The sequence below is a fragment of the Corapipo altera genome, unplaced genomic scaffold (assembly GCF_003945725.1).
Source record: "Corapipo altera isolate COAL_440 unplaced genomic scaffold, ASM394572v1 62, whole genome shotgun sequence".
NCBI lineage: Eukaryota > Metazoa > Chordata > Aves > Passeriformes > Pipridae > Corapipo > Corapipo altera.
In genome coordinates, this window is record NW_020884894.1 from 7817880 (window position 1) to 7840954 (window position 23075).

Below are 23075 nucleotides of genomic sequence, written 5' to 3' on the forward strand. Positions count from 1 at the left end.
GGATATACCAAACAGAGTAGAAACAGAAATAAAAAGCTTCAGTTTTCTGTACTATTTTCTATACTAGTATAACCCTTTTCTACAGCTGTTATTCACTTAGATGGTAACGCTGATTTGCAGAGCAAGGCTCTTCCCTTCTGCAACATCTGAACATGACCTCATATTCCCCTCCCAACCAAGTCTTCCCAGAAAGAATTGCCTTCCAGTTTCATTTATACAGGCCTCTGACCTTTTTACAGAGCTTCAGAATGTCCAGTGATATATCAGCAGCAGTTAAAACCCCAAGTTTTCTAGATGACAGCAAGACAGCAGGTCAAGAGAACACAGGCACAAGATCTGTGGGTCCTACTGCCCACAAAACATTAATGCACTACCAAGAGTACCCAATAAAAGACTGAGGTACCCTGCCTTGACCTACAGAGCAATTCATAAGCCATTAACTCCTTGCAAACGCAGGGTCAGAGCAGAGTTGCTCGAAAAGCAACAAAAACAATTAGCACTTAGATGGAACTAAGTAACACTTCTATTCTGCACTGTCCATACAAGCAGCAACCCCATGAGATCCTCTCATCTCCATTGTGTAGTGAGGGAAAGAGGGAAAGCAAGAAGGAACTTAGTCAAAGTCCATGCCGAAGCCAGATTAGAACTCAGGAAATTCCTGGCTTTCCGCCTTGTCGCCAGACCTCTGGAAAAAAACACTATTAGGAGCAAGAATGAGCACTCCATTTGTACCCTAAACACCAAGCCATTTCCTCTGGCCAGACAAGTGCAAGTGAAAACAAAGAGTTGGGACTTCATTACCACTGGAAACAACTCCACCTGTGAAACAGGACTTGCCTGGAAGCCTAACCTTTACAATTAACCTCCCTAGAAACTGCAGCTCTAAACACAATGGAACTTTCCTGAATTTTAATAAAAGCATGAATCATCTAGGAGGAGAACAAAAACTGCCCTCTCCACAGAGCAAGTCCCCTTGATCCCAACCAAGCTGCCTTGTAATGATGAAACGACCCTAAAGCAACAAATGAAACCTCTTCAGCAGACACCTACTGTCAGCCACAGCTGCTCTATCCTAACATGGTCCCCAACAACACATTCTCATTGCAGGGTAGTTTTCAAAGTACATCAGGAGGAACAAGTCGATATCCAGTAAAGGATGGCACTGTTCCTTTCCCTGCTGTGGCCAGTTTAGGAAACATGGCTCTGAAATGGTTCTCAGCTCCCCCTGCCTGGTGCCACAGGCTGTGTGCACCAGAGTGTGATTTCCTGCAATAGCTCAGCCTCATTCACACAATGACACACCACACTGCAGTTTGCTTGTAGGAAAAGGTGTGAGAGGAAAAGCACGTACTTTTCTACACTGAATTACACTTTAGAATAAAATGCTTGTTCCAGACAAAGAGAAAAATCACGGTAAAGTAATAACAGGCAGGGAAGGAAGGATTAACATTTTTCTCAGTATCTCATGAGTTCTGGCAACTTTGAGGAGAGGTTTGCAGCTGAATTGATTTAAAAAAAAAAAAAAAAAAGAAGTCTCCTTTGCTGTGCAAAAGCTACAAAGCCACATCAACATGGACCTGAAGTCAGCTACTGAAACTAAAACACATGAAGCTACACAGCACACTGGGAGCTATAACCCACAAGACTTCTTTCACATGAGAAGCACCAGGTCAGAGGTGATTCTTCTGCTTTGGTCTGTTCAAATATGTGGCATAGACAAGCCCAGGTTGCCAGGCCAGCTGCTGGTTTGGTCTGTCTGTGTTAGAGCCTGGTCACTGCAATGCAAACATGGTCAGCAATGAAGGAAGACCTGGTGGCACAGTTGCACAGGAAAGCTCACAGCAGGTTATACAGTCCAAGCATCTGGGCTCCAACTTGGCCATGAAGGGACAAACATCTCTATAAAGTAAGCAACCCAACAACCTGCACTGCTGAGCTCAATCTCTGCAGTAAGACTGGAAGATGACAGCTACTTTTCCTCATTCTGGCAGAGTAATTCTAGGCTAAAAGTTAATCTACTTATTTTTCTTCATTTGTTTCTTCATTATACCATGTACATGAACATGAGTGAGTGCTACAAACATTTGTTTTTAGCAAATGGCAAAAATCAAGTTGTTAGATCAAAAGCAAATACCATTTTCAGGGGCCTCATATTTCACATCTTGGACAGAGAATTATTTATTTATTTTTATTCCATGTTAGAATCTCCAACAGAATTTCACTAAAAACAACTGAACAAAGACAGAGCTTCTTACCTATTTCTTCTACTTTGATCCACAGAATAGATCTGCTTTCTCAGCCAGCTTGTGGAAAAGAGGGGAAAAATGGGGGGGAAAAAAAGGTTAATTTAAGAATTATAAAGAAAATACAGCCAATGAAATATCAAAATCCATAGACAAAACTCAACAGAAATACTTATCATTAGATACATCTAAGGATTCAGTTTTATAAGTGCATTTGTAAACATGTACTTTTTTTGCTGCCTAATACTGCATTTTCAAGTCAATAAAACAACAAAAGTCACATAAACAGCACAGGAAGGGGAAGGGTGGGCAGGACTGAAAAGAATGAGCAACCAGAAGCTGTGAAAACATAAGGGGATAAAGCAAGCCAAAACTTCAGCTAATCTAAAACTGGAGTAACTCCATAAAGTCAATGATTTATGCTGAGGCTGCTGGCTCAAAGATCTGTTAGATGCATAAGTGCATATCAGTTTTAGGTGCACAGTAAAATCCTGTTAGCAGCATTAACAGTAAATATATATTCACACACACAGTTTTGATCTAAAGGATGAATGCACTGCTAAGGTGATCCTCAGACTCAACAGAAATTACTCGTTTGACATCAATGTCAAGGTCACAGTTTGGTCAGGGAGCAAGAGAGGGCAGAGCATACCCTGACAACAGGTAACAGAAGTGACCATAAACAACAATGCCAGGAGTGACAAAAAGTAATCAGGTGTGGAGACAACACTGAAAGCTTGTCACCAGAACTGGCAATCTGAAAATGAGCAGTTTCATGTGCAACATCCTCAGAAGATTAAGGGTGCAGGTTCACCATCACATGGCTGCTAAAGAAATAATTCTTAAAAATGTTCATTTTCAGCCTGAGCCTCCAAGTCAGCTGATCACATTGCCACACAACACAACGGGTCCAGTAGAAAGTAAAAACTGCAAAAATGTGCCTCGGAATTACTAGGACACAGGACACATGGACATCTACTAGAACAATCCTACTGTGGCTGCATCAGGCATTTGAATTTCCCAAGAAGCCAACAGACACCTACACCAGGTGTTCTTGTGATCTCATGAAGAGATTTTGGGTTGGGTACAAAGAACAAGGTAAACTGCAACCCTGCATTAGTGGATGAAGTTGAGCACGATTCCAGAGCTTGTATGTAGCAAAACAGACAATTTCCATGTGAGCTTTCAGTATCATACACTAATGGAGAGTAGCTGTTCTTAGGGTAAAGGCCAAGCACCACTTAAACATTTCTTTCAGAGTTTCCCCTTTCAATTCCAGAGCAGCATCCAGCCTCACAAAGTGAAAGTATGTCCACATACCTCTCTGTGATGGCAGGTGTGGGAGCACTCATGACCTCTTGATACAAGATATTCAAGCCACACAACCATTTATCAGTGTCATCCTTAGAGTCAGCTGAAAAAAGTAACACACTATGAGAAACATCAAAACAAAATCGTTACAAAACCAAGACATAACTTGTGATGTTTAGATAAACCCTAGTATACAAAGCTGCTGACTAACCTTTCTGTTAGATAAATCTCATTGCATAGCTTAATGTTTCCAATACTAAAACTAGTAAGAAACAGCATAAACTTGGGAGTAAGGAAGCTCTGACAAAAAATACCTCCTTTTGGAAGTCTGCTTATCAGAGTAGGAAAGTTTCAATATCTCAGCAGAAACACTATGAACCTACTGCTGAGCTCCTGTAGTAACACAATCAAAATTAATTTTCTTATCTTCTGTCTCCAAAGGGGCAAAATCCCAGGACCTAGATCAGAGCAACTCGAAGTGCACAGGCAAAAGAACTCAGTGCTACAGCATAAAGCTGCTTATATTTCAAGCAACTTACAACAAAATTGCAATATACTGGCTTTCAATGGACATAACTACCTCCTGTCTGTCCTAACCATGCCTCTAAACACAGATCATTCCAGCATAAATTCAGGCAAGAGGAGCAGAATAGGAGGAATGTACAAAACTGGTGTAGCTTATATAGAACATATTTTAATACGAGTTAAAAAAAAGGTCTAAAATTCCTTAGATGGCTTCATACTAGAAGATAAGCCCTGAAAATTCGTATATCACTGTCTTGTTTTGTTTTAAATTTAGTTCACCTTTCCATTTCCCAAACCAGAAGAGTCCTCCACATCATTCAGCCTGATTGCATTTGGTGATTCTTCAACCCAACAGAAGCAAGATGATGAACTGCCTGCTGGGTACAGCCTTCCCTAGGAAACACTGGCTAAGCTGAAACCAATTTTCTGAGCCTTGGATGACATGTGAACATCACAGCCCTCAGCTGGGCAAAGCCCATCTGATTTAGCATCCAGGCTCTGAAATTTCAAGGCAGCTTTCTTCAACTAAACCAGTTCTGAAAATTTATTTTCACACAGGAGCTGTAATCTGTGCAAATTCTCTTAATGGCCTTCAAAGCAAACCAGTTTCTCAAAAGATGAAGATTACATTTTATTTAAGCATACTTTCAAACAATGCTTTATGCCCCAAGGATGAAGCTAGAGCCCAGCCTCAGCTCCCCATGGAAATGTTTTTCAATTAGTTACAATTTCAGAAGGAACACCCACTACCACTGCCAAAGCAATTCTTCTCCCAAGACAATTCTGCCCTTTATGACAGCTACCATTCCCTTTAAGCAACAGTTATTTTATATTGTTTTAAGAAACCACGACAAAGGACTTTAACAAGGAAAAGGATTTCCCCCTTAATTGAAAGTTATGTCATGTTGTTCTGCAGTTCAGCCTCACAGCAACATATCTCATGGTACCAAGTGTTTTCCAAGTCTTGGCAGAGCCCTATTTTGGGAACTGCCATGGAGGAGGGACTGGGGGGCTGTTAGAGGAAATCAGTCCTAAGTACCTGGCACAGCTGCACATAAGCACAGCCACTTACTCAAAATTTTCACAGACTTCAGTCAACAATGGTAAAACTTATTTAAAGTTAAAAGCCTCTAACAATGGATTAGTCACAGGCAATCTTTCATCTCGAGAGCGCCAGACTGCAAAAAACTTGTCTTCTAGTACTGCAATCTATAAGCAATTCATTCCATTAAAAAAAAAAAAAAAGAGCTGGCAGCATTAAAGCACTTATAAAGCACTCCCCTTTCCTCACATCATGATTTTGCAATGAATTTAATGATTTAAATGAGTAAGCGTGTTCCTGCTCAGGACAGAGAGAGCTACTACTCCAAATAAATTGTCTGTATGATTCTAAACCAAGGATCCATTACAAACTTTTTAGAAGAGAAATCTCTTGGCAAACTCTGCTAGTTAGAAGCTGTATTCAGCCTGCACTGTAAGATTTTATATCCCTTTTCATTTCAAATTCTTTGGGTTCTGTGACCCTGGATAATCTCACCTGAAATAAGAAGTGACCCAACCCTTTCCACAGATCCAGGATACAATGTCCCTCTGTTTCACAGATCTCTTCCTTTTCAATTTATCACCTTAGAAATTTATTTATGGTGCCCTCGCAGATCTTTAGAAAATGTTAGTGTTATCAGGTGACATGCACACACATAACCTAAACTAGAACTCCATCTTCTCAGATTAATCTCCAATTGCCCATAGGTGATAGGAAAGTTTCTATGACACAGCTGTAGTCTAACCCTTTATGGCTATTTTTTTCCAGAATCATTTTGGCCAGACTTAAAATGCCAGGACAATATTCTGGCTGACAAGCTGACTTTGAAGAGGACAATGTTATCTCTGCTCTTCAGTGTAGAAAACCTTACTGGAGATATTTAACCAGCAAAAGTCTACCTTGCTAGAAATGATTGAGCAAATCAGAAATAACACTTGCACAATGCACTGTTTGAAAGTGAAACATTAAAATGCAGCAGTTCACCTACAAGGAGGGCCAAGTAAAAGATCTATCTCCAGATTTTAAGCATCTGATGCACTCCTGAACTCCTGAAGTTAAAACCACAGTATTCTTTGCATTACTGTTCCATCAATGTGTTTGATTTGTTCAGTGGTAGCTTTAAAGAAGAAACAAAGAAAAGTACCTGCTAAACTTAAGGTGTTGAGGACAAACTGGGTGCCATAAAATATAGTAAAGCAGTGTTCTTCTCTGTGCCTTGCTCTGCAACGTTCAAAGTCCTTTGAATTCTTCCCTGGGCGAATTTCTTTTATTTCCATCAGATCCACTGAAAGGAAACAAGAATCAGTCAGTACAACTGCAGAGCCTGAAACAGTAAGATGAATAACTCAAAGCATGCCCACACATATAAAATAGCTATATGTATAAACTCACAGGTTTGTATTGCACAAGAAATGCAAATTGCACCAGCTTGCAATCCAAGAATCCACAAGTTAATATATTACTGACTATTAGACAATGCTAGGGAAGGATTAGAAGAAGAAAAATAACTTGTCATATTTTTATTATTTCACTATCACTGATTGTCCATGGACAACGTGCACACACATATGGTCCTTTGGGTTGCAGAAGATATGATTTCACAAACAGCATTAACTCTAAGCAAGAGATTTCCAATTGCCATGACAACTGTTCAAAGAAGAAAAGATACAGCTTCTACCTTACCCACCTAAAAGTTACAAATCATACCGTAAGCAGCTAACCTTGTCACCTAGTGCAGTCACTGGCACTTGTAAGAAAAACATTTAAAGTAGGAATATAAACAGAAAATTGAGCTTAATAATTAAAAAGTTTGTGAGTTTTCTCATGGTCAATTCCAAAGATGTCTCTCTCTGTTATTTAACATAAACTGCTGTATCACTTTCAGCTTGCTGCTCTCTAGAGAGGAGCACAGCAGGATGGGAACACTGCACAGGCACACACTTTCCCAAGTCAGCTCCCTTTTTGTCAAACCCTTGTTACAAGGCCTGCACAACAGGGGCAAGACAGCACTGAAATAGAAATATGTGCACTCTCAAGATAAGATACTTATTAGAAAACTGAGGAAGTGGTTTTGTTCTGCCTGTGGACCAGACAAATAAACAGCTCTTCCCACTTGTGGACAGTCTTGTCTTACGAGCTACAGGATGAAGTGCAAAGAAAAACATTTCATGGCTGCTCTTGAAATGTGTTTATCAGACTTAGCAAGATCCAAGGAAAACAGCTGAGGGTTTCTGTCCATGCAATTAAGAATGCCACAGTATAAAAACCCTGTTTTAAATGAGCACCTCATCAGTAACAGAAGACAGTTAATAACACAATGAAACAGCAACTGCTGCCAACAGAGGGTGAGCTGAACAATGGGTAAAGCTTCACAGCCTGTTGTAATGCTGCATTTCTATGATGCCAACGTGGAAAGAAGAGACAAGCAAGGAAGTTCATCAACAAAATCCTGATAATGAAACATTAACTCATCTTGGAAGCAAAGTATCCCAGGCTAAACTTTCCACCATACTCCTTTCTCTCAGTCATTAAACAACTTCTTTTGGGAAAATGAAACCTCAAAGGTTAACATGAACTAATCAGAGGACACAAACATCTTTCTTAAACTCTTTTCTCCAAGCATCTTTAGCCTCAAGGTAGAGTTTTCAATGTCTCAGCCTTTGTGTCTCAGCCACCCTCTCACCCCACGTAAACATCTCCTAAGATCTGCATATTGGCCAAGGGCCTTAAATTTAGAGGCAAACTTCTAAAATAAATTCATGCTGCAGCTATAAATGACCAAGAACCAAAAGCTCCTAAGGATGACTGATCCCCTTACCATCCAGAGGCTCTCTTAGACCCCTAGTGAGGTATCCAAATTACCATCCTAAATGCCACCATCCAAAAAAGTTGATCTTAGCCCACCAACTCACATTAATATCAGCAGAGAACACACTTTTAACTTCAAAGTGACTCCTTTCAGACTCCTATAAACCCCCACACGTGAACACCACACCACAAAGCCCCCATTGAAGTACGAACCACGAGCAGCAATAAAGCAGATTTCACAACCTGCACTGCTGTTGTCATTTCCAGGAGCTGTTACCTCACACTGACCTCTGAAATAATACAAAACTTACTCAATGCCTCCCTCAGTTACACACACTCACCACAGTTCTCCTTGCCTTCAGGCCTTTCAACCCTGCCACACCATTCTCCTGCATGAACGTGTGTGTATACACATTGAGGCACAAGGATTTTTGTGTGCACAGGCACATTATTGCTTCTCCAACTGGTCTCTGAAAAAGAGATCACTATGCCCTAGTTGCTAAACATTCAGAAGATAGAGGAATGGTTCAGCAAAAGAACAAAACAGGGGGAAGAGGAGAAGAGAGAAATATTTACATAAAACCCACTCGAATTCAAAATTTTACATTCCTCTACTTTTCTGGCAACATATTAAATATATCCTACAGAAGTCTGGCAAGATAGCACTACATTTGCTTAAATAATAAATGAAACAAAGATATAATACATATTACACTTGCAGAAAATGAATAGAAACTACCTGTATAACCTTAATTACATTTTATAGGACCATTTAGCATGTATTATTCTATCTTATTGAAAGAAAAGCCAAGGCAGAAAACCAAAGATAGAAAAGAGAAACATGCACATCAAGCATAAATTTTGGTCTCACACTAAGCTCCGTGGTCTTCCCAGGTAGTCTGGAGTTACCTGGCTCCTTCCACATGATGCCCATGAACTCCACAATGGCTGATCCCAACTGAACCGAGAAAGGAAAGGGCCAGGAAAAGCTACAACATGTTTCAGACTCAGATTAGTAAATCAACTGTACCAACTTAGCTGTTACACACTTACTGTGAACTTTTTATAGCACAATCTGTCACTGAGCAAGTAAAATGTAACTTCATGCCTGTGCCAGAACTACAAGCACAGCACTTCAGACACTCTTATCTCGTGCTGCCTTCAAGCACTGAGCCTTCCTCCTCCTCCTCCTCCTCAATGCCACGTGCAAATCGCAGACATACCCTGGCCTGGCTTCACAGACACATATTCATACACCCAAAAAAAGCATAGACCTGGACATATGCAGCTTGCAGTGTCAGATCAAATCTGATACACTTGCAGCTGCAATTTCCACAAAAAAAGTGAAAGAAGATGAATGCATTTCCCAAGGAAACACAAACCAAAGTATGCCCTGTAGAGAAGTTGACTCACACCCAGCCAGACATGGACACTCCCAACACATTCAGTCACCAGCCAAATAGTTTGAAGAGGTCTAGTGCCACTCTAAAAACCACAACACTAGTTTACATTTCATCCATTCCTTCATGTGGTTATTTCCCCAGGTTGAAAGGATCTCCTTGGCAGCCTCATCAGTCACCGATTTATTCTGACAACTCCCTCTTTAACGAGACTGGACTCCAAGGCACCTTCAATTACCATCCTGTCTCAGGCTCTGATCTGGATTTCCAGTATTCCTGGCAGTTTAGAGCCTGAAGCTGCTGAACTTCAGCTCCTGCTGCTGTGTGCTGTTTGGCAAATCAGTTAATTCAATGGATCATTACCCTACTACATAGCTACTTTCCAAAGACTGCACAGATTAATTGCTCAATGCCTTCCAGGGCACCTGCTGGAGCTCTTTTACTGCCATGAATTTCACAATAAACTTTTGATCTTCCACATCTCCACTGATCTCCACTCCAATAACCTGGCAGTGGTGATCACGTTCAGTCACACTCTCAGAGGTAGGAATTCCTGTTACATTTCCTTCAGTCACAGGTAGAGGGTAAAACAGAACTTGGATTTCACTACAGCAGGTGCTGTGCAAGCTGAGCAGAAGACAAGACATAAGGTAAGCACAGGTAGAAAACTATGTGAAAAGGAGAACTGAAAAGAACATTATGCTATTGTACACAACAACACTGTGCTCATCCCAGATGGAGAGAACAAACCAGCACTGCTATTTAAAGGGAGAAGTCCTGCCTCTGTCTGCCATGTGGTCACCCACTACCCACCTCTGGTTGGGAGAACAATCATTCAGCACCCAGATTAGGGAACAGCCCCTGCTGAAAACCAGTCAGTGCCAACAGCAGAGCACCTTCTGTGAGCTGCAAGTGCCCATGTAAATTCACTGCAGGAAGGCAAATTTGCACAGATCACCTTTGGCTGAGTCGGGTAATTTTAGGTTGGAAAGGCAGGCAGACTATTTATAAATGAGTAAGTCAAAAAACCTTAGAGACTGTCAATCTAGCAAGGTATCCTTGACAGCAAAGTCTTATTAACAGTGTAGAAGTTCACCCAGTCTGCCATTATGGACTACAGAGTCCTCTAAGATAACACTCCTGATTCAAAGCCTAAATTCTCCAGGAGTCCTTCAGTGTCTGTGGCCACAAATGATGCTTGGATCAGAGCTGAGTAATGCACTTAATGAAGGAGAAGAAAAAGCCTACAGAAAGATTCAGAGGAGGCTTATGGACTCAGAAATCATTCTATGAGCATTATTTCAGTAAGTCTCAAAAGGCTAAAGGGAAATTACTGGCAATTGTTTCAGAGAAGAAAATAAGGGACTGTGGTCACCCAGGTGCTGTGCACTGAGACATGGGATGGGCATTCTCTCTATGAATATATTTGCATTTTCATGTGTATGTATGCATAGCAACATTCCACACTGAAGAACCAGATTTCAGAATACTTTTCTTTTTCCCGACAATTTGCATTACAAAATATTCCAAAGAAGATTTCATTTTAGAAACTGCCCTCTTCAACACAGGCTATGTGCAAATGAGCACCCAGTGAACGAAAAATGCCTTTAGTATCCTTTGGCAAATGTACTTCATGGTGGTTAGTGAGGACAATGGCTCTGCTCTCACTTCTGCAGAATTAAATATTAACTGCACAAGGTGTGTTTTAACAGCCTCCTTTATTCAGAGCAGCAATGGAACACGAATCTTGTGTGACTCCAGAGGAACAAGGTGAGGCTTCTCTCAGAGAACAAAGTCACAAGAAAGCAGAAAGCAGCACGGCAGTGTGGATGTGGTAGGGAAAGTAATTCAGCTCATACAAACAAAGATGTTTACTGAGACATTCAGTGGCTCAAGAAGTCATTACAGATAAGCCACAAAATGATCTGAAAACACAGTCACAAGGATGAAACAGTGTGGTGCACCTTGAGAAAGCACCCGTGAGTACCTTTCCAAGGGTCCTCTGGGGATTTAGCTTTAGAGAAGTGCACCTTTTAAACTCCCAGGGTTTTATGTAATCAGGTCACACAGAGCTGTCATGTACAGCAACAACAAATTACCATTAAATTTATAACTTCTCACTGGATTGCTCAGCAGAGCAATGTGTTACAGTCCTTCCCAGTTTGAGCTCTGAATTCAAAAGGCCATACATCTCAAATGGCTGTTGGTTTCATACTGAAAATTAGAAGGCACCTCCACAAATGACATAAGGTACAATTTACATATATGCCCATAAAAGTTTACATTCTGCTCTGTGCAACAAAACCAAACCAAACCATTGCTGTGTCAACCTGACTTTGGGGAAAGTGTACTGGAGTACCTTCATCTCACACTCACTTTGACCAGCCACTGTAGGGCTGTCAGGCCTGTGAAGTTCATTCCATCCCAGTTTTGCTGGCTGGCCATGACAGGAAGTCTGGTTGTTGTAAGTGAGCATTAGACATTGCAGAACTGAGCTGCTAAAGGGAACAAATGATTTGAAAAAGAGCTACAAGCTACACACGCTCATTTTTTTCACTTGACCACAGAAACCAAGCTCTAAATATTCATCTGAAGACTTACAATGATTCTCTGGGTAACAACTGAAACACAGCAATTTCAAAACGGGGAAAAAGGTGACTTTTAATGCTCCTTTGTGAAGATACTCCACAAAGAGCAAGAAGTGGATTCACTTTTCCAATGACATACTGTTCTTTAATAGTATTCAGAAGACAAAAAGAGACAGAATAGAGACTCGGGTTTTTCAATTTATTACTCGAAGTCTGAAACAGTAAGGAAATTCAGACAGAAATTCTGGAAGCAGTAAGGAAAAACAAAAGTCACTACTAGAAAGCAGCAAGATCAAGTGTAACATTCAAGCCAAATGAAGCTCTCATTTCACACTCCTCGGCACAATATGTAGATACTCATCACTTCTCCCAGAGAGGTACTGACCTGTAAATGTTTATACCACCTTCTCCACTGGGAAAAAATTCAGTTTTCCACCACAGAGGAAATTTACATTGGCATTAACAATTCAACTGATTAAAGGATTAGCTGCTTAATGTATGGGGGAAAAAAAAAATCTATGTTTGAGAATGTAAGTCAAAAGTCTCTTAGGCGTTAGTTTTTAATGCATCTGACAGCCAAAAGGATGCATGGAACCAAAACCTGCTCTCCTTGGCAGGTCATTTTAGCAAAGATTTTAAAAGCAAAATTATCAAACTTTAATTTCATGCAAAAGATGCTGCAGGATAAAACACAAAATACAACAACAAAGATTAAAAAAACCCCAACTCTTGTTAGGAAGAACAGCACAGCCTGTGGCAACATACATAAGACTGCCATTAAAGTAATTATAGATCCCTGCACTTCACCTCACCCTGTCAGTTGAATGTGGCCTGATCTGGTCTTGTTATTTACATGATTATACTATAGATGCACTGCTTCTATAATGAGCTTTGATCATTAAATATCCAGGTGCAACATTTGGTAGAAACCAGTGATTTCTGGTTGGCAACGTAACACAACCTGAAAACACGGGGCAATCTTGCAGATTGAGAAAAAAAAATGAGCAACTCCCACAGGTACTAATTCTACTTATAATGTAAATTTACTAAGTTAGTTCTCTGCTTCCATTCACTCTCTTTTTTAACATACCTGTGAAACACGAAAATTCAACTTGGTTTTATGAGGGTTTTTTAAATATCATGCTCTAGAGGACAAATTCTGTACAATCTCCACTTCTCAGCAGGAAGAAAAGCTCAAGTGAACTTAACAACCTATCTCTTCCCTTTTCTCTTTCAACCTTACCTATAACCTGAAAACTTGGTCTACATACAGAAAAAGCAGTTTAACAGCTCATGTATTATATAACTTTTACTAAACATGGCCCTCTGATGTTTTAAACCTACTTCTTGTTTTGTGCTTGCACAACTAAATCATCACTAGATATTTTTATTCTTGGTCTTTTGCAATAAATAATGAACATAAAAAAATAGGTGATCTTTCTTTTCTAAACATTAAGGGAATAAAATATGATTGATTATATCATTTTACAAAAACAGGTCTCCTCTTTGTGTGGGAAAAAAAAAAAAAGAAATTCCTAGGTCATCAAAACAAGAGAAATCATCTTATGTCCTCAAACAGAGTCTTCCTTTAAATGAGCATGCTTGTATTGCAGAGAATCACACACTTGCACATTCATGGAAGGCACCACAGCTTTCTCAGAGTATAAATTCTCCTGGTTGTGAATCATCCCTTCACTCACAGATTCATGGAAGAATATGCAGAAACTCGCACATTTTCCAGTGACTAATCAAATTCTACTCACCACGAACTTTCCCTTAATATTTGTCCTTAAAGCACTTTGCATCTGATAAAGAAGGAAATATCCATTACAGATCAGCTTCCTGGAGATTTACACCTTGCCACCTATTTGCTTAAATACCATAACCTCTTATGCCCTACTTTATTCACGTGCATATAAATGCACATACCATGACACGAGGAAATCTGGGAGCCCTTATCTGGTACTACTGGAATGTCCTCTTGGTCACCAAGCCCAGATGCCAGTCACACAGACTCTTAGCAGAGTCCTGGGCAGCTCTTCTCACCCTTGGCCTCCTTTTCCTTCCCCTCTGCCTTTCACTGCTGTCCAGCAGTTCCCTCCACTGCCATCCCTGCTATGACAGCGTGTCCCCACTTGTTTGTGGGACATTCGCTATCCAAGCAAAGAAACAACCCAGCAGAGTAGCTGATGTGGAGGCAGAAGTGACCCCCAGACACCACGGGGTGTAGAACACACCCTCACTGTGTGGCCAGCCTGGGACAGTCTGACTGGGGACAACCCACCCAGGGTGCGTGTGACCCCAGGGCCCCCACCCAGACCCACACTCAGCTGTGAAGGTTAAACACACAATTGTGGCAATGGATTTGCCATATGCAGGATGGAAGAAGTCCTGTCAGAGATGGACTAGTGAAGAAAATGAGAGCAGTTCAAATGTTACAGAAACCGAAGTTTTTAAGGTGGTTTAAACAGGTTTTAAAATGGCTTTTACCTTTTTGCAGAGTCATTGCCTCTTCTTCCCAACACCCCCTGTGCTCCCACACAAGGTGTCCTGGGAAGGTGTCCTGAGGTTTTCCCACTGGCCTTTGTTAACCCCTTTCTATTGGTTGTTGACCCTTCACCTGATGGTTTTTTCCATGTGACCCTGAACTTGGTGATTGGTCGCCTTTTGACCCTCCTGAAAGCCTTATAAACCCCTACCCCACAATAAACTTCCTCTTCCGTCCGTCCCTCCCTGGTGGTCTGTGTGCTCCTTATGGGGTCGCAGGGCAGGGCATTCACCTCACAGGTAATGGGCTAGCAGCCTAAAGCCTGGAGGACCCCAGGGCCCCCACCCAGACCCACACTCAGCTGTAAAGGTTAAACACACAATAAAAGTACTGAGCAGAAGAACCACAAGGAAGCGACACGCTGAGCAACCCACTGCAACAGATCCTGCTGGTCAGTCACGGCTCACAGGCATCTATCCAGAATGCAGCAATCAGTTTCTGCAAGGAAAGGGCCCTTACAAGTTTTCAATTGTTTGTTTAATTACAAATTAAACAAACAAATCAAATCCCTCCGTACAAGGGAACCAAACTTTCCTTCGCTCAAGCCAAAATTAGTTCAGCTTTAATATCGTTAGCAAGATCTGTAATTCTTACAATTGCAAACTCATGAACATATAGTGATCAATAAAACCCATGGGTAAGTGATCCATACACTTTTTATACATTCAATGGCCAGGGCAAGAGACTCCAGCAGACTGTAATTCAGAGCAGGAACTAAACTTTCCTCTGGAGGAGCCTTTCATTCTCTCAAATGACCATCAGGGCAGACAGGTGAGACTAACCTAGGAATTTAACTGCTTAATGGTAGGCTGTAAAAAACATCTCCTCAAACTTATTTCACACACAGAAATCCCAATCCTGTTTATAACCCAAGACCCCGTGCACTCTGCATCAGAGTCACAAACCTTTCACCAGGTCAACTAAGTGTTTGCAACACTCACCAAAACTTCCTTCTCATCCAAGAAACAGAGAAAATTTCTCCTACTGCAATCACTGACAGGGGCTCCACTGAAACCAGAACTAGTGTGCATAGCAAGAAATATAAATGAGGAAAAAAAAAAATCAAACACAATGGCTTCAAAGCACAGGTGACCTTATAAAATATTAATAACACACTAGAACATACAAAACAATAGGAAAAAAAATTAAAAAAACAACAAACAAACCCCACACAGTTCCTCAAGGGAAAGACATCTGTCATCAGAAGTTAAACCAATCTTTTGGTGCTCATGACTTAGGGAACTTAGGATCCACAGTCCTGAGATTCCACAAGCAATCCCATAGTAAACTTAAGGTATCTTTAACAGTTTAAAATAAGGATAATGCAGGACACAAAGAAATGCCAATAATAAGTAAAAGGCAGAAGAAAATGCTCTGACATTTTGTAGCCAGCACCTACCAGCATTTCCCTCAGTGCCCTTAAGAGCTACAAGGGCATCTAAAATGTCTCCATGCAGAGAACGACAGCGAGATGACTAAAAGAAGCCCAAGCATGGGTGAGCACAGGCACATCTAGCTCAGAGCTGCTTCCTTCAGCTATTTGCATAGCTCTCTGCAGGCCTCCCTAAGGAAGCACATGGTGCTGGCATTCATTTTAATACACTACTGAGACCCTGCATTTCAAACACCCACGATGAAAACATTTCTCTAAGGTGCATTGCTCCCTCCTGTCCATTCGGCTTTCGTGATGGGTTGTGTTGGAACCAAACAGTGTAGGAAAGGCACAGCTGAGGTGCTCTGGAGTCTTAGCAGGTGACTGCAAGAGCAGAGGCACTAAAAGCTTTCCTGGCCTCCACTCAAAAAATACTTCAGGAGAGGCAGCTCCTCTCTTTCTGTTGCTAATCTTTTCCCTCTCATCACTTGATACACTCACAAAATGAAAAACACAGGCAAATTTTATTTAACTTTCCTTGAAAGGTGCTCATTTACCAGTCTCTCCTAACTTTATTGGCTAACAACAAAGGAAGACACCTCTCAGTCACTCAAACTTTCTTTGGGCCTACAAAGCATTACATTTTACAACAGCAGAGTCACAGTAAATCAAAAAAATGCAGATTGTACAACAGGATCAGAGTTTCCTTACAAACAGCAACTACTGCCTTCAGCAAGTCTCACTAGCTTGGACGAGCTCAACAGCCACCTTGACCTCAGGAAAACTGCAATGCCATCCAAGAACTCACTTGACTTGGTATTTCCCAAAAAAAGTCCTAAATAATGATTTCTATTCTGAAGCAGCAAATTGTCTGAGAAAACAGAAATATGAGTTCAGTTTCCTGGTATTTGAAGGTGTTTTTTTTTCTTTTTGGAGTGAGAAGGGGTAAAGAATTACTCACTTGAATTTATAAGACATAATGACCAAAACCAGTTGTCACTCAGTAACTTAATGCAGAGAATACAAGCACTATCATATTCAAATATGAAAACTTTGAGAACAAGGCTCAGGAGAAAAGCATGTTAATCATATTTAAGCAGTGTTAGATACCTAAATAATGAGCTGCAGAAAATTCTTCATCTACTTTGCAGCAATTCAGAACATTCTCAGCAAATTACCAAACTCTTTTCAGCCAAGAGCTTCATTATGTTACCACAGGCTCATTAAATTAATATTTGCCAAGTGCATCCATTCACTATTAACTCCAAGTTCAGGTACACTTTGCAGATACTCACAGACACCTTCAATCTTGTCAGCTGTCTTGCTCCATGCAACCTGCCTGGTTTCCATTATGACTTGAATAGTCCTTCTTTCTGGGCTACTCTTTTTAAGACTGAATATTGTCATAACAGTTCCCAGCTCCAAAGTCCTTTTGATCTGGCTTTTCTCATACTCCGGCAGCACTCCATAGTTTATGCTCTTTCTGGGCATTTTTTCTTTTTAATCAAACTTTTATGGTTTTCAGTGTCCTGAAAAGAAAAAAAAAAAAAAAAAAAGGAGAAAATTCAATATTTAAAACAACATTCTCATTTCTTTAAAAATAACATTTGTGTAAGTTAGATACCCAATGGAGACTCTTGCCCACGCAAATGCAAGGCAGGTACATGGTCAACATTAACAGCATCCTTGCTGTTCTCTCCTGAAAGGAAGTACAAACCCTCACTACTAACACAGATTTACATCTCTAAAGTCTCCACATTAGGACAGGAAAAAAGCAGAAAAACAAAAACAACAACAAAAAACCCCTAACCAAACCAACCAACCAACCAAAGAAAGAAAAAGAAAGAAAACCTGCAGAAAATACCGAATTTAAGAATAACTATTACAGACAAAGGAACGAAAAAACAAAACACAATGAAGACAACCTATTGAAAAGAAAACAAACCAGTACCTGGATCATAACAAATAAAGCCTAAATAAAACTAAAGAACACATCAGAAACATGAAAAAAAAAGCGTTCAAACTCGAGCTGAACTATGCTAAGAACCTCTCCTAATGCAGCAACATTTGGTTTCTCTGTGACATTTTCTGCCACATTTCCTAGACCTTCTCCTACCCAAAAAATAATGTAAATACAATTATGCTGCACAAATTGCTATGGCAGTTTATTTCACTTACCAAACCTCCAAGTTTTTTGACAGTATGACTGGTGGCCAAGGAAGGATTACCTTCTGGGATGGTTATACCAGTAACTCCTGATTAGACAAGCAAAAACAGTACCTAGTGCAAGCATGAATAGAACCCTTTTCCATAGTACCTAGCAGGGTTTCCATGTATCACTTACAAATTATAGATGCACATCAAATATAAAATGTAAGCATTACACACCACATATTCTGTCCAAATGCATTTTTACCCCCTCAAAGCACTAAGCAGCAAGAATGCACCTCTGAAGCCTCCAAGTAGCAATACTGGGTTTTCCCCAGAAAATGGCAAGTGTCACTGGTAGGTCCCAAAACTTCCTCAAAGTTCCAACCCTGTCTATATTTATCTTGATTTGATGACTTCAGGAGTCTCTGAAGACATAAAAAAATGTGCACTTTGATCCTACTTTGATTCTACCAACCTCCTTCCAAGCATCAGATCTGTTTTATCTGTTCTATACAGTGAGATACCTTTGTTCACAGACTCCCTAACTGACATAGAGACAAAAGAAACACTTAACAGAAATCACCATTCCTTTAGGAATTTCCTGATTGTTTTAGGGCATTTGCAGAATTATGTTCCATAAAAACCTCACTAGTTCTATGCAAGGTGGAATTTAAAACTTCTCATTCTTGAAACTGATACTACTCCAAGAAATATCTGGAAATCCATCTTGTCCTACGTACTGACAACCTAGATATTAACATGAGAAAAGGAGATATATGCAACAGATTTGAATCATACTCTTTCTACTTTTCCAGGATTACTTTTTTTTATATTCCCAGTGCTATCTTTCAATAACCAAAATGCTGTCTCCAGGTGAACTGCAGCAGGTTTGCTCTTCTTGCATCAGTTTGCTGCCCAAAGAGACCTCTAAAATCTGAGAAGCCTCACAGGTTCTGCTGTCAGTGTTACTGTCTTCTTAATATTACATCAGGAAGAGCAAGGATGATTGAAGCCTGGCAATCCAATGACAAGATAGCACAAGAAACAATTATATCAGCTGGCATAAACTCTTGCACTGTATTAGATTTTAAACCTGCATGAGAGCTATATGAGAATTTAAACCAGGTAACTGTCCTTTTGGGAGCTGTAGTGAGAGGAAAACATGAGTAAATACCAACACTGAAACAAATGTTGGCTACATCTGAAAAGTCTCAGTTTATGCACTTCTAAAACTTCATGGCTGTGTTTCTCCTACACAGTCTTCTTTTTCTTACCCACGTGATATTTGTGTGCACACACTTGGGACACCAAACAGCCAAAAGACAGATGTGTACACAGCAGCTCTTGCAAATATTACCAAGCTTCTGTGCTCTGGTCTCCCTCATGTCATTGCCTCAAACAGCTAATTACAAGCCTGATTACTCCTCGGTGAGATTACTTACAAACAGGGTGCTCTGCAACCTGCTCTTTCATCCATAAATATCATTTGCACACAAGTTTTAAGGGCTGCTGCCACACAGTTCCCAGCCATCCTCCTTAAGCTCCCCCCTGAGCAGGACAGGTTTAAAGAGCTCTGTGCACATGCAGCCAGCAGCCACAGCATCTCCTGTGCTTCTCTCCCCCTCTCCTCAGTCCACTCCTCTCCCTCACAGGCAGTTTCAGTTTCCGTGTTGATGGCTAATTCGACCATGGCACTTCTCGCTTCCCTTTCGTAACTTCTTCCAGCCCTCCTCCCCCTCACCCCGTGCACTGTCTCTGTCTCCTGACCTGCCCCTCGCTACAGAGCGCCCTTTTCTGCTCCCTCTCATTAAAGCCACTAATCTGCCTTTAACATCGCGTCACCAGCTGCTTTCAGAGCAATCTGACTTCGAAGCCGTCTGGGCAATCTTTCCAATCCCTTTTTAAATTCAACCACTTAAAAAAATATATATATATATATATTTTAATTTTTTTTGTAAACTAACAGAGAAGCCACAACGGTCCCTTTTTAGCTGCAGGGCGGCCTCTTCTGCACTCGTGAATCTGAAGTGCTCCACAGCAGGAATCATCTCACACCATGTTTTGCAAAACATTATACACATTATGTGGGGTTTTATATCAATAATGTTGTTACGGTAATAAAAAAATGGAGTATTCTTTCCTTATAATACTGAAAATATATATATACTCCAGTGCTACAACTCAGAGGGAGTGAACAATTTAAGTATCGTAAGCAACAGCAGATTTTTTTGGTTTAGCCATAATGCAACTGATCCTTTCAGACTCCCTGGAACTAATCAGAGAATAATCTGAATTATCACAGGTTTGCACCTAACAAGACAGCCATAGTCATCTTGTCTTGCTGCAATGACTGGTATTAACAAGAAATGAAAGGAGGGGAAAACAAAAAATTAAATTAAAATCTTTGTACAGTGTCTGTTTTTCTGACAAATAAAAGAAAATCTGTCTTCTCACTTTGCTCTTTTCATTAAGAACTGTAATAAAACGAATATGCTGCGATTTGGAACAAGATTTAACCATTTTAGTAACACTTTGCTGCAATAATAAATACCTGAACTTTTAAGCACAGTTTTTTAGGAGACTGTAGAGAAACATACATCAGCTCTCCCTTTTACACTACAAGGTGTAGCTGTGAAACGAAACATGACTTAGAACAATAAGAAAAGGAGTTTCTAAGTACAGCTATTTAATAAAAGGCAATGCAGCAGGTTTTTTGAGAGATAAGTCCTTCAGTACAAAGGAACTGCCTTTCCGAAGTGGCTCCTTAAACAGTTTCTGCTGAATAGAATATACTGGACTTCCTCTTTTAAAGTAGCTCTTTCTTCCAAAACCAGAGAGAACGGTGGTTTTAGTCTAACTTGAATCCTAAGTCATAGGCCAAGTTTTTAACTTACTGTGAAACAATACTGTAGCTGAGGATACCCACTTTGTCAGAAACGATGGAAGGAATATTGCAATATTTGACCAACCTAAGTGAACACTTCTAGACTGTTCCAGTTACCTGCTCCAGTTTAAGAATAACATCCCAGAGCGCTGGCTAAGAGTAAAGGAACTAACATAAGCCCTTGGCTTTAGACCTAATCTTTAAAACATGTCTTACACTCACCAACAGGTGCCCCTCACCTCCCTACACCCATGACTGCACAACTATTTGAATTAACAATATTTCTACCCATTCATGCAGCAGAATTTCATAATGACCCTCATCACCTGGATGCCTCTAGCCCAGCAGAGTGTGAAATACAAGATGCTGTGTGCAATAGAAGCTTTACTGCTCTTCTACTGCAAAGTTACTGAAGCCTAAAGTAAAAAAGGTCCAGCATCACTCACAGGATTCAACAAGTGAGTTAATAATCACAGAAGCATGCCATAAGCTCCAGACACAGACACCAATCCATGGCTCTTTCCCTCTGACTGTAGGAACTACAGGAGTTAAATTTTGAAGGTGTCCTGCACCATATGCAGAACTGGGACCACTTGTTATTGTTTGTGTAAAAGCTGTTTTGACACTTTTTAGTTGAAAAGCCTGACTGATTTGGACTGAAAAGCCTAAAAGACTCACTGCAAGTAACCAAGTGAACATGGACATGAAAAAAATAACTACTTAATCTATCCAAAAACCTGTATATTTATTTTTACTTCATTACAGTACTTTAGACTTTCAGAAATAAACCCTTCTTATCCAAAGATCAGTCTACAGCTCCTAACTTTCTTTGCAACAACAGAAAGCGAGGAATAACTGCAATAAAGGCAAACTATAATTGTACAAGCTAGCAAAGAACATCTCAGATAAGCACTAACGAATCCATACTCTGTTCTAATTTCACTAGTATGACAAAGCAGGTGCTTTCCAGGCACACAAGGTCATACAAAGTTTGACCCCAGGTCCATTCCTAAGTTTCCCCATGTGCTCTGGGCACTGCAAAAGGGTTGTTGCATCCGAGCTCTGCCTTTGAACGCGTTTAGGACACCTCCTAACCCGAGCAGGCAACACTACCAGTACGGATATCCACCAGCAACACCAGTGCAGTCCCACAGCACTGATAATTAATAATAATCAGCGTGCTGCTCTTGCGATGCAGCTGCCGCCCTGGGAGTCCTGCGGTCTGGCGATGAGCAGGGGAGGGGAACCGCAGCAAGACGGCGCCCACCTGCCCCGGCCCGGCTGGGCCCTCGCCCCGGCAGGGCTGTGCATGGCTGGGCTGCTGTCAGGGACACGCCACACTGAAGGTTTCCTTCCTTCTTCTTCCCCAGGCTGGGCTGCGGCGGAGAGCGGCCACACGCGAGGCGCCAGGCAGTGTCCCCTCCGAGCCCCCTCGGGGAGCGCCCGCACTGCCCCGTCCCCTCCAGCCCAGGCACCCTCCGCCCCGCGGGACGACCCTCCCTGCCCCTTCTCATCGCGGCACGTCCCTCCCTCACCCCTCGCGGGCTGCCCGTCGCTCTCCCCGAGCCCGCACTCGCCCGCAGCCTCCGCCTCCCCCCGCCAGACCCTCCCTCACGCCCGGGCTCGCCGCCCCGCCCCAGCCCCGCGGCACCTGCTGCCGTCGGGGCCGCGGCCGCCGCTCAGCGCGGCGGGGAGCGCCCCTCCTGCGGCGTCCCCCGGGGCCGCGCTCACCTGCGCGGCGGCGGCAGCTCCCTGCGGCGGCGGGGCCGTGCCGGTGCCTGCCGCTGCCGGTGCCGCCGCTGGTCCCGCGGCGCCTCTCGGGGCTCCACTTCTGCTTCTGCCGTCACCGGGAAGGGGCGGCGCCTCGTGACCCCGCGGCCACCCACAGGCGCGGGGCGGCCGAGGGCGCGGGGCCCCTCAGCGCGCCGGGGACCGGCCCTGCCCTCCCATACCTTCCCCTGCCCTCCCATACCTTCCCCTACCCTCCCGTACCTTCTCCTGCCCTCCTGTGCCCTCCCTGAGCGGCGAAGCCGGGCTGGGATTCCTCGCCCCGTTCCTCCGCCTCCCCCGCCCCCGGGGCTGGTGTCGGGGCGAGCCCTCTGCAGCCACTGCCCCTCAGCCGCCCCTTGAGGCACGGGCTCTGGGTTAGACGCAGGCACCGCTACCTGACGCTTTCCCTTTGACTGTAGGAACTGCAGGAGAT

At 42.1% G+C, this 23075-nt stretch overlaps 1 protein-coding gene across 1 annotated transcript in view; it reads right to left on the reverse strand.

The window, feature by feature from the left end:
- Window positions 1-23075, reverse strand: part of PLCG2 (phospholipase C gamma 2) — a 59580-nt gene that overhangs the window by 33412 nt on the left and 3093 nt on the right. The window contains 5 exon segments of the mRNA XM_027646710.1: window positions 2256-2303; window positions 3564-3657; window positions 6266-6406; window positions 17133-17333; window positions 17336-17366. Of these exon segments, the coding sequence (XP_027502511.1) occupies window positions 2256-2303; window positions 3564-3657; window positions 6266-6406; window positions 17133-17333; window positions 17336-17366 (515 nt within the window).